The 19695-nt window shown below is 49.1% G+C and overlaps 1 protein-coding gene across 1 annotated transcript in view; it reads left to right on the top strand.

The window, feature by feature from the left end:
* Positions 1-12720: 12720 nt before the first annotated feature.
* The window catches only part of LOC311125687 (annexin A5-like), a gene marked incomplete at its 3' end in the record, with an annotated part of 40509 nt that continues 33534 nt past the window's right edge, over positions 12721-19695 (top strand). The window contains exons 1-2 of the mRNA XM_084199720.1: positions 12721-12821; positions 13168-13219. Of these exons, the coding sequence (XP_084055846.1) occupies positions 13217-13219 (3 nt within the window). The remainder of the gene's footprint in view (positions 12822-13167; positions 13220-19695) is intronic.

Here is a 19695-nt window from a genome sequence, read left to right as displayed (position 1 = left end):
GAGGAGGCTGGTGGGAGGAGCTGTAGAAGGACGGGCTCATTGTAATGGCTGGAATGGAATAAATGGAAGAGAGTCGAACATGAGGTTCCATGAGGTTCCATGTGGTTCCATGTGGTTCCATGTGGTTCCATGTGGTTTCCATGTGGTTCCATGTGGTTCCATGTGGTTCCATATGTTTGATGAGTTTGATACCGCTCCATTTTTTAAAAACATTCCAGCCATTACAATGAGCCCGTCCTCCTACAGCTGCTTCCACCAGCCTCCTCTGGTAGTCAACTGGGTGGGACTTCCAACTTCATTGGCTGATCCCTCCTGGTGACCCTGTTGGAGTCATGTCCAACCGGGTCATCGGGAGGGATCAGCCAATCGGGAAGAAGACAATGCACTCCTTAACAATACGAAAGTAAAAATGACTGTAAGGCGCTTTGGATAAAAGCGTCTGCTAAATGGCATATTATTATTATTATTATTATTATTATTACAATGGCGATAGCCTCAATGTCGCTGCCCGTGTTGTCACAGATGCTATAATGGCACAGATGGAAAGATGAGTATCTCTCTCCGTGCTCTTCCCCAGCTTCCTCCTGCAGCCATCGCCTGCATTGTGGGAGGCTCTATCGTCAACCAATCATTAGGGGGTTTCTGTTTGACCCATGCGAACGTGACCAAAGACATAGCAGAAACAGGAGAAAAAACGTTGCCGTGATTCATACTGTGGATATATACAGTACACATGAATGTAATATTAGTCTCTCTCTCTCACTAACTGATTATACAATGTGCACACGTATGATATTAGTTAGTGAGTGGGTGATTTGGGGGTTGGAGACATGTTTATTTAGATATTATAAAGAATAACTTTTATAAACAATAGATGTGGTCAAGAGGTCAATGGACCTCGACCAAAACAATGGAATTGCCATGGAAACACACGGGGGAAAGATCCCCAATCTCCTCATCGCCTCCCAGCTAAATTACCCTACATTTAGACTGCTGTTTATATGTGTATTTCACACTATGTTGAGGTAGAAATCAGAGTATAATGCTTGGATGGACGTCAACCCCAATACATGTTCATGTCATCATTACCAATCAACTGCATTACAGTTAAAAAACGACTTTGACTAGGACCACCACCGATTTCTGTATGCTAGCTATGCTAACAGCTTATACGAACGGGAGTTAGCATTTAGCAGTCACTTCTTCTAAATCTGAAAAGGTACAACTTCTAAATGTTAAGCAGCGAAAACAGCCAAATATATCAAAATTGGACTTTAGTAACCACATTGTGGGCCTGTTACAATACATAAATCATGACGGATTTGACGAATATGCACTATGTTAGATCAGCGTTCATTTTCTATCCCCCACAGTCTGCGTTCCATTAAACTCTTTACCGCATCTATGGCAACACTGCCCTGTTGATCTGAGCCTTGCTGTTGGAAAACCACATTAAATACACCTCCCAGCAGGGATTGAACCTGACACTACGTATCTTCCCTCTCCTCCCTGTGTTGTAGTGATTAGGGGGGGACAGGTAGTCCCAGCAGGGATTGAACCTGACACTATGTACAGTATCTTCCCTCTACTCCCTGTGCCAATATGACTAATGCACTTAGCAGAGACTGTAGTGTATTATTGTGTGTTGAGAAGGAGAGAGAGAGAGAGCTACAGACATGCTCAACGTGAGCTCCTGATTTATTTCTCTGTTTTTTTGTTTTTAGAATGAGATAAACACTCAAATCTAAAAAGAATTCAAGAAAATAAGTGATGAACAACAACTCTATTCAATCAGAATAGAAAAAAAAGTAACTTTGCACCTCAAATTAAGAAGTTTTGACTCTCGCTAGCTAGCTACACAACAAAAACCTAGCCAGCAGGCTAACAATCTAGCCAGAAAAATGTTTGCTAGAACAAACCTAGCAAGGGGAGTTAATACAACTACATAAAACGACCAAACTGAGTGAGTAAACCAAAAAGGAGCACGGCCTCTAACGTCACTCACCACCTTCCGGAGACATTTGAAACCCCACCTCTTTAAGGAATACCTGGGATAGGATAAAGTAATCCTTCTACCCCCCCCCCCCCCCCCCCCCAAAAAAAAAAAAAATAAATAAATAAATAAAAAAAGTGTAAAGTGGTTATCCCACTGGCTATAGGGTGAATGCACCAATTTGTAAGTCGCTTTGGATAAAAGCGTCTGCTAAATGGCATATTATTATTATTATTATTATTATTATTACAATGGCGATAGCCTCAATGTCGCTGCCCGTGTTGTCACAGATGCTATAATGGCACAGATGGAAAGATGAGTATCTCTCTCCGTGCTCTTCCCCAGCTTCCTCCTGCAGCCATCGCCTGCATTGTGGGAGGCTCTATCGTCAACCAATCATTAGGGGGTTTCTGTTTGACCCATGCGAACGTGACCAAAGACATAACAGAAACAGGAGAAAAAACTTTGCCGTGATTCATACTGTGGATATATACAGGACACATGAATGTAATATTAGTCTCTCTCTCTCACTAACTGATTATACAATGTGCACACGTGTGATATTAGTTAGTGAGTGGGTGATATGGGGGTTGGAGACATGTTGAGTGGGTGATATGGGGGTTGGAGACATGTTTATTTAGATATTATAAAGAATAACTTTTATAAACAATAGATGTGGTCAAGAGGTCAATGGAACTCGACCAAAACAATGGAAATACCATGGAAACACATGGGGGAAAGATCCCCAATCTCCTCGTCGCCTCCCAGCTACATTACCCTACATTTAGCCTGTTGTCTATATGTGTATTTCACACTATGTTGAGGTAGAAATCAGAGTATAATGCTTGGATGGATGTCAACCCCAATACATGTTCATGTCATCATCACCAATCAACTGCATTACAGTTAAAAAACGACTTTGACTAGGACCACCACCGATTTCTGTATGCTAGCTATGCTAACAGCTTATACGAACGGGAGTTAGCATTTAGCAGTCACTTCATCTAAATCTGAAAAGGGACAACTTCTAAATGTTAAGCAGCGAAAACAGCCAAATATATCAAAATTGGACTTTAGTAACCACATTGTGGGCCTGTTACAATACATAAATCATGACGGATTTGACGAATATGCACTATGTTAGATCAGATTTGACGAATATGCACTTTAGAATGAAATAAACACTCTAATCAAAAAATAATTCAAGACAAGAAATAATGAACAACAACTCTATTCAATCAGAATAGAAAAAAGTAACTTCGTGCCACAAATTAAGAAGTTTTGACTCTCGCTAGCTACACAACAAAAACCTAGCCAGCAGGCTAACAAGCCAGCCAGAAAACTGAGCTAGGACAAACCTAGCAAGGGGAGTTAATACAACTACATAAAACGACCAAACTGAGTGAGTAAATCAAAAAGGAGCACGGCCTCTAACGTTAAACATATCTTCTGTTTTTTTGTGTGAAGATTTTACACTCTCTAGCTAGCTAGCAACAGCAGCAGACAAACAAAAATGGTTGCCATGGCAACAGTGCAGCAGCAGAGAACACAGGCACCATGTCCCCACTCCCCCTCAGAGCTGAGTCCATTCTCTACCCTCCAGAGGCCTGCAGGCACCATGTCCCCACTTCCCTTCAGCGCTGAGTCCATTCTCTACCCTCCAGAGGCCTGCAGGCACCATGTCCCCACTTCCCCTCAGCGCTGAGTCCATTCTCTACCCTCCAGAGGCCTGCAGGCACCATGTCCCCACTCCCCCTCAGCGCTGAGTCCATTCTCTACCCTCCAGAGGCACACAGGCACCATGTCCCCACTCCCCCTCAGCGCTGAGTCCATTCTCTACCCTCCAGAGGCCTGCAGGCACCATGTCCCCACTCCCCCTCAGCGCTGAGTCCATTCTCTACCCTCCAGAGGACAAAAATGACACAACGAGGAAAGATCTTAAACAAAAACTACTAAAGGGGAGGCCAGAAACCCTTTTCACAGACCTCTACAAAAACGGTGATGTGAGTAATCTCATCTTTCTCACTGACCAACCAAATGCATGGCGCTCAGCAGTCATCTCTCACTACCCATCCGTAAAGCAAGAGGGAATCTGTAATGGGTGGAAGCTGAAAGTCAAAGAGACAGACGACCCTGACATCACCATGATAACAATCAACCTCTACAAGACTAGGACTGTCATGGTGCAAGGTAACCTTAGGCTGTTTGAAACAGACTTTCAGACCATTAAGGACAGATCAGAGACAGAGGACACCACCAGTGACATGCCCTCCCACAAGAGAAACACCACCAGCACCACCCCCACTATCCCCACCCAAAAAGCACCTCTCTTCCCACCATAGTGGAGGAGACGCCACAGGAGGAGAGCAACCCAGCCTCTCCGGGACTGTGCCCTGCGACCCAATGTACACCTGGCCCACCATCCCACCCTCCATCTGGACTGTCTCTATGACCATGTTCACCTGTACAGGGTGACAGTCCTCATCCTTGCCAAGTCTCTCAAGGACGTCACTTTAAACCACAGCCCGACCTCTCCACCCAGGAACAGCGGAGCAATCTCCAACCCCCCGAGATCACAGAGATAACACCCCGGACCAGCACCCTGGACCTCCCCAGCCACGGCCACAGCACCACCAACCTCAACGCCCACCACAGCCAGCGCAGCACAGACCACCCCAGCCCAGCTTCAGACCCACCCAGACGAGGCCTAACACCCCCCTCCCCCCCACCACAGACCCACACCTGGAGGAGCCACAGCCCGGCAGACAGAGCTATGCACAGGCTGTGAGAGGAGCAACTGGCCCAGCTCCCACCAATGAAATTAGGGACATTAAACACATGCTGAGTCTACTATGCTAACATGTGATAGGCCGAGGGTCATGGTAAGATGAGCACAAGAACTCCACCATCCTCACACTACATCCACCCAAGTGGCATGACACAAATACTATCTTAAATGATAAACAAATCACATTTGCATAAAAAGAGTTGACGTTAATTGTAAAATCCTATTTTAATAGTTCTTGTTGGATTGTGAGTGTTTATCTAATTTTGAAGGTAAAGAAAAAAACAGTTATGAAATCTTTTTACATTGCATGTTGGTATATATAAGGTTGAGAGAATGATTCCCCCTTCTGATAACCAGGTGGCGAATCGCATCTCTGCATGTCTGGCAGACATATCAGTGTGGATGACGGATCACCACCTCAAGCTGAACCTTGGCAAGACGGAGCTGCTCTTCCTCCCGGGGAAGGACTGCCCGTTCCATGATCTCGCCATCACGGTTGACAACTCCGTTGTGTCCTCCTCCCAGAGTGCGAAGAGCCTTGGCGTGACCCTGGACAACACCCTGTCGTTCTCCGCTAACATCAAGGCGGTGACCCGATCCTGTAGGTTCATGCTCTACAACATTCGGAGAGTACGACCCTGCCTTACACAGGAAGCGGCACAGGTCCTAATCCAGGCACTTGTCATCTCCCGTCTGGATTACTGCAACTCGCTGTTGGCTGGGCTCCCTGCCTGTGCCATTAAACCCCTACAACTCATCCAGAATGCCGCAGCCCGTCTGGTGTTCAACCTTCCCAAGTTCTCTCACGTCACCCCGCTCCTCCGCACACTCCACTGGCTTCCAGTTGAAGCTCGCATCTGTTACAAGACCATGGTGCTTGCCTATGGAGCTGTGAGGGGAACGGCACCTCCGTACCTTCAGGCTCTGATCAGTCCCTACACCCAAACGAGGGCATTGCGTTCTTCCACCTCTGGCCTGCTGGCCCCCCTACCTCTGCGGAAGCATAGTTCCCGCTCAGCCCAGTCAAAACTGTTCGCTGCTCTGGCACCCCAATGGTGGAACAAGCTCCCTCACGACGCCAGGACAGCGGAGTCACTCACCACCTTCCGGAGACATTTGAAACCCCACCTCTTTAAGGAATACCTGGGATAGGATAAAGTAATCCTTCTACCCCCCCCCAAAAAAATAAAAAAATAAAAATAAAAATAAAATTGTAAAGTGGTTATCCCACTGGCTATAGGGTGAATGCACCAATTTGTAAGTCGCTCTGGATAAGAGCGTCTGCTAAATGACATAAATGTAATGTAAATGTAAAATGCCAAGAGTGTGCAAGGCTGTCATCAAGGCAAAGGGTGGCTATTTTGAAGAATCTCAAATATAAAATATATTTTGAATTGTTTAACACTTATTTGGTTACTACATGATTCCATATGTGTTATTTCATAGTTTTGATGTCTTCACTATTATTCTACAATGTAGAAAATAGTAAAAATAAAGAAAAACCCTTGAATTAGGAGGTGTGTCCAAACCTTTGACTGGCGCTGTATATCTATTACAGAGGAATTTGCATTAACAGCAACTTGGGGAAAATTCTCTGCAGTATCATAAATAGCAGATTATGTCATTTCCTTGATGAACACAACGTCCTGAGCAGAAGCCAGATTGGATAAAAAAATGTTTTATTGTCCAACAGACCACATTTACTGACAAACAAGTAAACCAAAACAAAGGCAGAATCTATTCGTGTTTTGTAGACTTCAAGAAAGCATTTGATTCAATTTGGCACAAAGGTATTTTTTATAAACTAATAGAAAGTGGTGGAAAACATATTACGTTATTAAATCAATGTACACTAAAAACAAATGTGCGATTAAAATCGGCAACAAGCAAACAGACTTCTTCTCTCAGGGACGTGGAGTGAAACAGGGCTGCTCAATAAGTCCAACACTATTTAACATCTACATTAATGAATTTGCAAAAACATTAGAAGAATCTGCAGCACCTGGTCTCACCCTACACAACACTGAAATCAAGTGTCTGTGTGATGAAGGAGTCAGGCGCAGGAGGGTAAATCACAGAATAACAGGCTTTAATCCGCAAAATACAGGTTTACGCAGAAATGCATAAAACACACTCCAGGTCACAAAACAGGCGCACTGGAAAATACAAGGCATACAGGAAAAATTCTCCCGTCGATACACAATACACAAGCTCCACCGAGCTTCACTAACCTCCACAAATAAACAATCACCCACAAGGACAAGGGGGCAGGGGGAACACTTATACACGGACTAATTAGGGGAATAGAACCAGATGTGTGTGATTGACAAGACAACTGTGATGATGGTTGGGGCGGCAGTGGTTAGTATTCCGGTGACGACGAACGCCGAAGCCTGCCCGAACAAGGAGGGGAGGCAGCCTCGGCGGAAGTCGTGACAGTACCCCCCCCTTGACGCGCGGCTCCAGCAGCGCGCCGACCCCGGCCTCGTGGACGGCCAGGCGGACGCGGAGCAGGGTGAGCCGGATGGCGACGGTGGAAATCCCGTAACATGTAGGGAATCGGGGATATCCCTCACCGGGACCCAGCACCGTTCCTCCGGACAATACCCCTCCCACTCCATGAGGTACTGAAGGCCCCCCACCTGACGCCTCGAATCCAGGATGGCACGGACAGAGTACGCTGGGGCCCCCTCGATGTCCAGAGGAGGTGGAGGAACCTCCCACACCTCAGACTCCTGGAGCGGACCAACCATCACCGGCCTGAGGAGAGACACATGAAACGAGGGGTTAATACGGTAATCAGGGGGAAGTAATAACCTATACGTAACCTCGTTGATTCTCCTCAGGACTTTGACCGGCCCCACAAACTACGGGCTCAGCTTCCGGCAGGGCAGGCGGAGGGGTAGATTCCGGGTCGAGAGCCAGACCCGATCCCCGGGAGCTCCCTGCGGTGACGGTCAGCGTTGGCCTTCTGACGACGCACAGCGCGCTGGAGGTGAACGTGGGCAGCGTCCCAGTCATCCACTGCAGGAGCCTCGGTCTGGCTCTGGTGCCTAAAACACATTGGAATGGTGTTAGGTTAGTAGAGGAGTGGCGGAGAGAGTTCTGGGCATATTCTGCCCATGGCAGGAACACAGACCACTCCCCTGGCCGGTCCTGGCAGTAGGACCGCAGGAACCTACCCACATCCTGATTTACACGTTCCACCTGCCCATTACTCTCGGGGTGGAACCCAGAGGTTGGGCTGACCGAGACCCCCAGACGTTCCATGAACGCCTTCCAGACCTTTGATGTGAACTGGGGACCTCGGTCAGACACTATATCCTCTGGTACCCCGTAGTGCCGGAAGACGTGAGTAAACAGAGCCTCCACAGTTTGCAGAGCCGTGGGGAGACCGGGCAGAGGAAGGAGGCGGCAGGCTTTAGAAAAGCGGTCCACAATGACCAGGATGGTGGTGTTACCTTGGGAGAGGGGAAGATCAGTTAGAAAATCCACACTTAGGTGAGACCATGGTCGTTGTGGAACTGGTAAAGGTTGTAACTTACCTGCTGAGAGGTGCCTAGGTGCCTTACTCTGGGCGCACACCGAGCAGGAGGAGACATACACCCTCACGTCCTTAGCCAAGGTAGGCCACCAGTATTTTCCGGTCAGGCAGCGCACTGTACGACCGATACCTGGGTGACCAGAGGAGGGTGACGTGTGTGCCCAGTAGATCAGACGATCACGGATAAGAGCAGGCACGTACTGCAGCCCATCTGGACACTGAGGTGGAGATGGATCTGTGCGTAATGCCTGCTCTATATCCTCGTCCATTGCCCATACTACTCGGACAACAGCCAACAGCTCCCGATCACCAACGCCGTAGTTCTGCTACGCTGCGCTGAGCTTCTTCGAAAAGAACGCACAGGGTCAGAGCTTGGGTGGCGTACCCGAGCGTTGAGACAGGACAGCTCCTATCCCAACCTCGGACGCATCCCCCTCCACTACGAACGGTAGTAATGAATCAGGGTGGGCCAGTACTGGGGCTGAGGTGAACAGATCCCGCAGTTTGCTGAAGGTCAGCCTCAGCAGACCAGCGGAGCCGGGATGGCCCACCCTTCAACAGGGCTGTGACCTTGCCAAAGCCCCAGATAAACCTCCGATAGTAGTTGGCAAAGCCAAGGAAGCGCTGCACCTCCTTAACTGTGGTTGGAGTCGGCCAATTACGCACGGCTGAAATGCGATCTTCCTCCATCTCCACACCTGAGGTGGAAATGCGGTATCCAAGGAAGGAGACGGACTGCTGGAAAAACATACACTTCGCTGCCTTAGCATAAAGGTCATTTACCAACAGTCGGACCAGCACCTTGCGAACCAGGGACACATGCTCGGCGCGTGTAGCGGAATACACCAGGATGTCATCGATGTAGACCACTACACCACGACACAGCATGTCCCGAAACACCTCGTTCACAAAGGACTGGAAAACTGCCCTGTCCATAAAATTCCCAGCTGTGCCTGAATCGACTAGTGCCTTACACTGGGAACCAAGTGATCGGAAAAGGAGATAGATAAAGTACTGTGCGCCGCAAAGGGCTCTGAACACGTTTGGGTGTTCGTTACCTGGGGTGATGCGTGAGTACCCTGCCTACCGCCTCCAGACCCAAAGGAACGTTGACTGCGACGTGAGGTGGCTTGTCCCTTCGTTCCACCACTGCGGACGTCCTCTGGCTGCTAGCAGATTGTCCAGCCGGATGGCCATGTCCAACAGTTGGGAGAACGATAGCATGGCATCCCAGCAGGCTAGCTCCCGTCGGACGTCCTCCCTTAGGTGGCACTGGAAGTGGTTGATTAGGGCCCGCTCGTTCCACCCGGACCCCGCTGCCAGTGTCCGGAACCCCAGCGCGTAGTCCTGAGCGGTCCTCGTCCCCTGCCTCAAATGAACCAGTCGACCCTCAGGCGGGTGATCAAAAACGGCCCGAAAGAGGCGAGCAAACTCCCCATAGTCCTCCAACGCGGTACCTCCCTTGTTCCACACCACGTTGGCCCACTCCAGGGCTCTCCCACAAAGGCAGAAAACGAGGACGGATACCTTCTCCCGCTCCCGGGGTGCCGGCCTGATGCTGGAGAAATACAACTCCAATTGGAATAGGAATCCCTTACATCGCGCCGCCGTCCCATCAAACGCCGGGATATCTGGATCCCTCCAGGGGCTGGGGTGTAGGTGTCTGGATACGGTTGACCAGCTGGTCTCGATAGATCGGATCCTCTCCTCTCCAGGCGTTGTACCACCTGAAGAACCCGATCCATCGCTTCCCCCAAACTGGCCAACATCGAGGAATGCTCCTGGACCCTTGCCACAACTCCAGGCATGCGGTCTTCTCCTGCTGACTCCATATCAGATCAGGTGAGTGATTCTGTGACGAGGTGTGAATGAAGGAGTCCAGAGTTTATTCCGTTTACATAAATCAAACGCCCAAAGCGTCAAACTAAACTATAACAAGGGAAAAACATCCACCTTGGCAAAAACACAATGAATAGTCGCTCAACCGAGCTACACGCTCTCACAACAAACAATCACTCACAAAGACAAGGGGAACAGAGGGAACACTTATACACATACTAATTAGGGGAATGAGCACCAGGTGTGTGTGATTGACAAGACATGACAAGTGGAGTGATGAGAATGGGATCGGCAGTAGCTAGTACTCCGGTGACGACGAACGCCGAAGCCTGCCCGAACCAGGTGGGGGGGCAGCCTCGGCGGAAGTCGTGACACCATGAGAGAGCTGGCCACCCTCGCAGAGAAGCCAGTAGAATAGCCCACCTCAACCCTGACCATAGCCTCGACACCACAGCAGGACAGTCCATCCCAGACCCTGACCATAGCCTCGACACCACAGCAGGACAGTCCACCCCAGACCCTGACCATAGCCTCAACATCACAGCAGGACAGACAAATTAAGAACCCCCCTCCTAGATTCCCCCCCCGTCAGCCAACCTGATAGCCCTCCTGACAACCCCCCCACACCCACTGAGGACATACACAAGCCATAGATTGTACTCCTTATGGACTCAAATGGGAAATATATACAAGAAACCAAGTGTCTAAACTCTGGTGTCCAAACACCCAGTGCGCCCTAGACCTTCTGTCGGAGGACCGACTAGGAAATGGAGTGAGCACAGCAGGAAATGGAGTGATTGAAAAAGCTTCTTATATTTACCCCAACGCACAAGTGGTTATCTCAACCCTGTTACCACGAAAAGACTTCCACCCTGCTACCATACAGCGGGTAAACGCAAGTATTTCCCGTGACTGTGCATCAAAACCAAATGTCTACCTGGCCCACCACTCCACCCTGGATGTGAACAGCCTTTATGACCAGGTCCACCTTTACAAGGCAGCAGTGCCCACCTTCGCCCGGACCCTAAAGGATATCGCCCTCAACCGCAGACCCAACACCTCACACAGGAGCAACAGATCAACAGACACCCCGCCCAGACCAGCGAGACACTCTCCCAGACCTGCGGGACACCCCCCTCCCCGGACCTACACATAGAAGACCCCCGCAGAGAGGACCTACATCCAGACCACAGCACCAACAGCCACATCCACACCCCCACCCCAACCAATCAACACCCCCCCAAACCAACCAGGCCACACCCCATTTAGGCCCCCTCAGATCAGATCTATGCCCCTCCTTCCCACCCCATGCCCCCCACTCCCGTAAAGACGGCCTCAACATGAAAGTCACACATACGCCCAGGCCGTGAGCAGGCAAACAGGCCCAACCCCCACTCTTACACTAGCCCAAGCCAATGGCATGTACCAGATGCTCAGCAGGCTCTGCTCACACTTACTGGTCTGAGGCCGAACCACACGACCAACAACATTAGACACTTTATGGAATCACTATTTCATCCTGGAATATCCAAGGCCTGAGGTCATCTGCCTTTAGCCTAAAGAGCAGGAACCTGGACTTCACTAAAGAAATCAGAAATACAGACATTGTCATCCTACAAGAAACATGGTATAGAGGAGATGGACCCACCGGTTGCCCTCTAGGTTACAGAGAGCTGGTAGTCCCATCCACCAAACTACCAGGTGTGAAACAGGGAAGGGACTCAGGGGGTATGCTAATTTGGTATAGAGTAGACCTAACCCACTCTATTAAATTAGTCGAAACAGGAACATTTGACATCTGGCTAGAAATTAATAAGGAAATTATCTCAACAGAGAAAAAGGTCCTCATGTGTTCTACCTACAGAATATCCCCCCCAATAGAATCCCCATACTTTGATGAAGACAGCTTCTCCATCCTGGAGGGGGAGATCAACCATTTCCAGGCCCAGAGATATGTACTAGTCTGTGGAGACCTAAATGCCAGAACTGGACAAGAACCTGACACCCTCAGCACACAGGGGGACAAACACCTACTTGGAGGTGACAGCATTCCCTCCCCCATATGCCCACCTAGGCACAACTATGACAAAAAAACCAACAAAAATGGATCATAACTCCTGCAGCTCTGTTGCACGCTGGGAATTTACATAGTCAATGGTTTCCCTCCTCCCCCTCCCCCCTCCTCCCCCTCACCCCTCCTCCCCCCTCCTCCCCCTCACCCCTCCTCCCCCCTCCTCCCCCTCACCCCTCACCCCTCCTCCCCCTCCTCCTGTCACCTGTTCAGGTAAACCTACACAGTTTCTAAGGAGACAGATTGCACACACCGTCCTCAACTGTCATCACTAGCAGCTGTATATCGGTTTGTCCGTTTGTTTGTTTTGATTGAGATGGTTTTTAAAAAGTCCTTAAAGCCACAGCAGACAACTCCACAAACCGTTTGAGTCACTACTATATGAAGTTGAAATGGCGGAAATAGTTTGGGATTAAAACCGTCATCTCCCTGTCTAGAGAGGCGTTGAACACGACCTGGTTAGTCATACCAGGGTGTGGCCTCGATTCACTCGCAGCGGACCAGTTTTTCCACTCTTTCTACGGGTTCCTCTCGCTTGGTCTCCCTCTCTTCACAGCGAGCTCCGGTGCAGACTCGACCTCCTCCGGTAAATGTCCATCACTCATATTAACCGACAACATCAGATCGTTAGTTTAAGAGTTGTTAACGTGGTTAGTCTGCTGAACCAGGTGATGTGTATTACCTGGACTGAGATTGTTGCTAGGATCATTTATCAACACGGATGCGATGAGATACAACAGGATTTTAGCAGATCATGGAGAGCTGTGGCTGTTGCAGAAGAGAATATATTCTCTAACTCAGTCCGTTTTATGAATGGAAACACAGATCTCTGGCTATTTTCCATGACTTTAAACGTGGAAAACTTTTCGACGGGGTTTGAAGCGTTTGACTTGTAAGTTAGGTAGTGATTCTGTTCTGTTTCTCTTTTTCAGACAGAACGATCTTTCTTCAAATCAAACCAACTATCAACGGTCTATCAGAATGGTAAGTTAACTTCACTAGAGACCTGTATCATTCTGTTATTATAATGTTGAATTTAACTTCACTAAAGCCACTAACGACGATAACACGGGAATGTTTCGCTGTCGGTAAAAGAGAACTGTATGAGTCCATTATTATGTTAATGTTTAACTTTCCATCTCGCCGATAATGGACACCATATCCGCGGCACCGCCCAGGAGACTGTCATGAAATAATCATTAGACTTTATCCCAGAACAATACACAGAATGGAACCCAGAATGGAACCTAGTATGGAACCCAGAATGGAACCTAGTATGGATTCTAGAATAGGTTATTACCGTCGACTTAGAACACTAATTACAACAGTCATTTAATAGGATCTCTATGGTTATTACACAATATAATGGTTATTACACAATATAACAGTAGAACGGAGGGAGATCATTTGAGACTATGCTCCCATAGAAGTGTTTAAGTTCATCCCGCGTGAGTTTCTCCAAAAAAACATACGTGTCATGTTTAGCATTAAAAACAATGTTCATCTATTGCCTACCAATGATGTTAACATGTTGTTGATGCTAATGATGATATGTGTATGTTGTGTGGGAAAACTACCAATGAATGGTATTGATGCTAAAATATACTGTCTCTGTCCGGATACCCATACTAGTGTACTACACTGAACAAAAATATAAACGCAACATGTAAAGTCTTGGTCCCATGTTTCATGAGCTGAAATAAATGAATCCCTGAAATGTTCCATAAGCACAAAAATATCATTTCTCTAAAATGTTTAAATCCCTGTTAGTGACCATTTCTCCTTTGCCAAGATAATCCATCCACCTGACAGGTGTGGCATATCAAGAAGCTGATTAAACAGCATGATCATTACACAGGTGCACCTTGTGCTCGGGACAATAAAAGTCCACTTTAAAATGTGCAGTTTTGTCACACAACACAATGCCACAGATGTCTCAAATTGAGGGAGCGTGCAATTGGCATGCTGACTGCAGAAATGTCCACCCATGGCTGCGCCCCTGCCCAGTCATGTGAAATCGATAGATTAGGGCCTAATTGATTAATTTCAATTGACTGATTTCCTTATATGAACTGTAACTCAGTAAAATCTTTGAAATTGTTGCAAGTTGCATTTATATTTTCGTTCAGTATACATAAACTGCATACTCATTTCGGCGTTTGATCAAGTAGAATTCACACTATTTTCAACAGCTTGTAATCAGATAAATTCATGTACAAAAATGAATGAATGGCGGGAGTCAACGCAATCACACATTAGATGATGCATTTGGAATACAATTATAGAAATTTCACATACTATAAAACCTTACCATTTATTACGCTAGTATGGGTATTTCTATGTTTTTGGGGAAACCCGGCCTGATCATGATGTGATGTCACACTGGGAATATAATGTGTTGTTTTGCTGTTTAACTGTTCAACCCTGCTACAGTCAGTTGGAATGTTTTTAATGAAAGAAAACTCTAGTTTATAGAAAACCATAGTGAGTGTGGAGCAGTAGGGGCTGTATTTGGGGAAGTCAGTATGAGTCATGTGTGTGGGCCTTTCTTCAGACAGGGTGGGTCTCTCGCTCGCTCGCTCGCTCTCTCTCTCTCTCTCTCTCTCTCTCTCTCTCTCTCTCTCTCTCTCTCAAACATCTACCTCCTCTCTCTCTCTCTCTGTATCTCTCTCTCTCCCTCTCTCTCTCTCTCTCTCTTTGTCTCTCTCTCTCTGTATCTCTCTCTCTCCCTCTCTCTCTCTCTCTCTCTCTCTGTATCTCTCTCTCTCTCCTCCCCCTCCCTCTCTCTCTCTCTCTCTCTCTCCTCCCCCTCCCTCTCTCTCTCTCTCTCTCTCTCTCTCTGTATCTCTCTCTCTCTCCTCCCCCTCCCTCTCTCTCTCTCTCTCTCTCTCTCTGTATCTCTCTCTCTCTCCTCCCCCTCCCTCTTTCTCTCTCTCTCTCTGTGTATCTCTCCTCCCCCTCCCTCTCTCTCTCTCTCTCTCTCTCTCTCTGTATCTCTCTCTCTCTCCTCCCCCTCCCTCTCTCTCTCTCTCCTCCCCCTCCCCCCCTCCCTCTCTCTCTCTCTCTCTCCCTCTCTCTCTCTCCTCCCCCCCTCTCTCTGTATCTCTCTCTCTCTCTCTCTCCTCCCCCTCCCTCTCGCTCTCTGTACACACACAGGATGGAGTTGCAAACCGGACACTGTGCAGTAAACAGTAGATGGTGTGTTTACTGTTCAGGGGAGTAGTGGAGGAGTGGTCCTCCCTCATTTAGCAGGGGTGTAGTGGAGGAGTGGTCCTCCCTCATTTAGCAGGGGTGTAGTGGAGGAGTGGTCCTCCCTCATTTAGCAGGGGTGTAGTGGAGGAGTGGTCCTCCCTCATTTAGCAGGGGTGTAGTGGAGGAGTGGTCCTCCCTCATTTAGCAGGGGTGTAGTGGAGGAGTGGTCCTCCCTCATTTAGCAGGGGTGTAGTGGAGGAGTGGTCCTCCCTCATTTACCAGGGGTGTAGTGGAGGAGTGGTCCTCCCTCATTTAGCAGGGGTGTAGTGGAGGAGTGGTCCTCCCTCATTTAGCAGGGGTGTAGTGGAGGAGTGGCCCTCCCTCATTTAGCAGGGGTGTAGTGGAGGAGTGGTCCTCCCTCATTTAGCAGGGGTGTAGTGGAGGAGTGGTCCTCCCTCATTTAGTAGGGGTGTAGTGGAGGAGTGGTCCTCCCTCATTTAGCAGGGGTGTAGTGGAGGAGTGGCCCTCCCTCATTTAGCAGGGGAGTAGTGGAGGAGTGGTCCTCCCTCATTTAGCAGGGGTGTAGTGGAGGAGTGGTCCTGCCTCATTTAGCAGGGGTGTAGTGGAGGAGTGGTCCTCCCTCATTTAGCAGGGGTGTAGTGGAGGAGTGGTCCTCCCTCATTTAGTAGGGGTGTAGTGGAGGAGTGGTCCTCCCTCATTTAGCAGGGGTGTAGTGGAGGAGTGGTCCTCCCTCATTTAGCAGGGGAGTAGTGGAGGAGTGGTCCTCCCTCATTTAGCAGGGGTGTAGCGGAGGAGTGGTCCTCCCTCATTTAGCTGGGGTGTAGTGGAGGAGTGGTCCTCCCTCATTTAGTAGGGGTGTAGTGGAGGAGTGGTCCTCCCTCATTTAGCAGGGGTGTAGTGGAGGAGTGGTCCTCCCTCATTTAGCAGGGGAGTAGTGGAGGAGTGGTCCTCCCTCATTTAGCAGGGGTGTAGTGGAGGAGTGGTCCTCCCTCATTTAGCAGGGGTGTAGTGGAGGAGTGGTCCTCCCTCATTTAGCAGGGGTGTAGTGGAGGAGTGGTCCTCCCTCATTTAGCAGGGGTGTAGTGGAGGAGTGGTCCTCCCTCATTTAGCAGGGGTGTAGTGGAGGAGTGGTCCTCCCTCATTTAGTAGGGGTGTAGTGGAGGAGTGGTCCTCCCTCATTTAGCAGGGGTGTAGTGGAGGAGTGGTCCTCCCTCATTTAGCAGGGGAGTAGTGGAGGAGTGGTCCTCCCTCATTTAGCAGGGGTGTAGTGGAGGAGTGGTCCTCCCTCATTTAGCAGGGGTGTAGTGGAGGAGTGGTCCTCCCTCATTTAGCAGGGGTGTAGTGGAGGAGTGGTCCTCCCTCATTTAGCAGGGGTGTAGTGGAGGAGTGGTCCTCCCTCATTTAGCAGGGGAGTAGTGGAGGAGTGGTCCTCCCTCATTTAGCAGGGGTGTAGTGGAGGAGTGGTCCTCCCTCATTTAGCAGGGGTGTAGTGGAGGAGTGGTCCTCCCTCATTTAGCAGGGGTGTAGTGGAGGAGTGGTCCTCCCTCATTTAGCAGGGGTGTAGTGGAGGAGTGGTCCTCCCTCATTTAGCAGGGGTGTAGTGGAGGAGTGGTCCTCCCTCATTTAGCAGGGGTGTAGTGGAGGAGTGGCCCTCCCTCATTTAGCAGGGGTGTAGTGGAGCAGTGGCCCTCCCTCATTTAGCAGGGGTGTAGTGGAGGAGTGGTCCTCCCTCATTTAGCAGGGGTGTAGTGGAGGAGTGGTCCTCCCTCATTTAGCAGGGGTGTAGTGGAGGAGTGGCCCTCCCTCATTTAGCAGGGGTGTAGTGGAGGAGTGGTCCTCCCTCATTTAGCAGGGGAGTAGTGGAGGAGTGGTCCTCCCTCATTTAGCAGGGGTGTAGTGGAGGAGTGGTCCTCCCTCATTTAGCAGGGGTGTAGTGGAGGAGTGGCCCTCCCTCATTTAGCAGGGGTGTAGTGGAGGAGTGGCCCTCCCTCATTTAGCAGGGGTGTAGTGGAGGAGTGGTCCTCCCTCATTTAGCAGGGGTGTAGTGGAGGAGTGGTCCTCCCTCATTTAGCAGGGGTGTAGTGGAGGAGTGGTCCTCCCTCATTTAGCAGGGGTGTAGTGGAGGAGTGGTCCTCCCTCATTTAGCAGGGGTGTAGTGGAGGAGTGGTCCTCCCTCATTTAGCAGGGGTGTAGTGGAGGAGTGGTCCTCCCTCATTTAGCAGGGGTGTAGTGGAGGAGTGGTCCTCCCTCATTTAGCAGGGGTGTAGTGGAGGAGTGGTCCTCCCTCATTTAGCAGGGGTGTAGTGGAGGAGTGGTCCTCCCTCATTTAGCAGGGGTGTAGTGGAGGAGTGGTCCTCCCTCATTTACCAGGGGTGTAGTGGAGGAGTGGTCCTCCCTCATTTAGCAGGGGTGTAGTGGAGGAGTGGTCCTCAATCATTTAGCAGGGGTGGAGTGTTGCTGGAGGAGTGGTCCTCCCTCATTTAGCAGGGGAGTAGTGGAGGAGTGGTCCTCCCTCATTTAGCAGGGGTGTAGTGGAGGAGTGGTCCTCCCTCATTTAGCAGGGGTGTAGTGGAGGAGTGGTCCTCCCTCATTTAGCAGGGGTGTAGTGGAGGAGTGGTCCTCCCTCATTTAGCAGGGGTGTAGTGGAGGAGTGGTCCTCCCTCATTTAGCAGGGGTGTAGTGGAGGAGTGGTCCTCCCTCATTTAGCAGGGGTGTAGTGGAGGAGTGGTCCTCCCTCATTTACCAGGGGTGTAGTGGAGGAGTGGTCCTCCCTCATTTAGCAGGGGTGTAGTGGAGGAGTGGTCCTCAATCATTTAGCAGGGGTGGAGTGTTGCTGGAGGAGTGGTCCTCCCTCATTTAGCAGGGGAGTAGTGGAGGAGTGGTCCTCCCTCATTTAGCAGGGGTGTAGTGGAGGAGTGGTCCTCCCTCATTTAGCAGGGGTGTAGTGGAGGAGTGGTCCTCCCTCATTTAGCAGGGGTGTAGTGGAGGAGTGGTCCTCCCTCATTTAGCAGGGGTGTAGTGGAGGAGTGGTCCTCCCTCGTTTAGCAGGGGAGTAGTGGAGGAGTGGTCCTCCCTCGTTTAGCAGGGGTGTAGTGTTGCTGGAGGAGTGGTCCTCCATCAGTTGTTCAGTTTGAGATGGTTGAAACTATTTACCAATTTGTGGAAAATGTATTCTGATCAATTCTAAATTAATTATATTTATTTACAACTAAAATCCCAAAATCTCATCATTCACTCTGGTGGGGGAGTGAATGATGAAGAACTGTAGGTTATGTGAAGGTTATGGTGGTTTCTTCTCTCTGGTGGGGGAGTGAATGATGAAGAACTGTAGGTTATGTGAAGGTTATGGTGGTTTCTTCTCTCTGGTGGGGGAGTGAATGATGAAGAACTGTAGGTTATGTGAAGGTTATGGTGGTTTCTTCTCTCTGGTGGGGGAGTGAATGATGAAGAACTGTAGGTTATGTGTGTGCACTGCAGAGGCCCGTTGGAGGTTTGACCACTTTGGCCAATCAGAACGTTGAAAAAAAATGAAAATTCACTGTGTCTGCCTTGATGTTCATAAAACTCCACTGACCTGCTGTTGCGAAGTGGAACCCAGAACGATATGTGATCACTTGGTTAGCCTACCAATAGCTATACCACGTAGTCGTAGGCCTATTAGACTATAGTCTACCAATAGCTACTGTATACCACGTAGTCGTAGGCCTATTAGACTATAGTCTACCAATAGCTACTGTATACCACGTAGTCGTAGGCCCTATTAGACTATAGCCTACCAATATCTACTGTATACCACGTAGTCGTAGGCCCTATTAGACTATAGTCTACCAATAGCTACTGTATACCACGTAGTCGTAGGCCTATTAGACTATAGCCTACCAATAGCTACTGTATACCACGTAGTCGTAGGCCTATTAGACTATAGCCTACCAATAGCTACTGTATACCACGTAGTCGTAGGCCCTATTAGACTATAGCCTACCAATATCTACTGTATACCACGTAGTCGTAGGCCCTATTAGACTATAGCCTACCAATAGCTACTGTATACCACGTAGTCGTAGGCCCTATTAGACTATAGCCTACCAATATCTACTGTATACCACGTAGTCGTAGGCCTATTAGACTATAGTCTACCAATAGCTACTGTATACCACGTAGTCGTAGGCCTATTAGACTATAGTCTACCAATAGCTACTGTATACCACGTAGTCGTAGGCCCTATAGTCTACCAATAGCTACTGTAT

The sequence above is a fragment of the Coregonus lavaretus genome (assembly GCF_964263955.1).
Source record: "Coregonus lavaretus genome assembly, contig: HAP1_SCAFFOLD_1808, whole genome shotgun sequence".
Taxonomy (NCBI): Eukaryota; Metazoa; Chordata; class Actinopteri; order Salmoniformes; family Salmonidae; genus Coregonus; species Coregonus lavaretus.
This window is presented reverse-complemented; position numbering and strand designations above follow the sequence as displayed.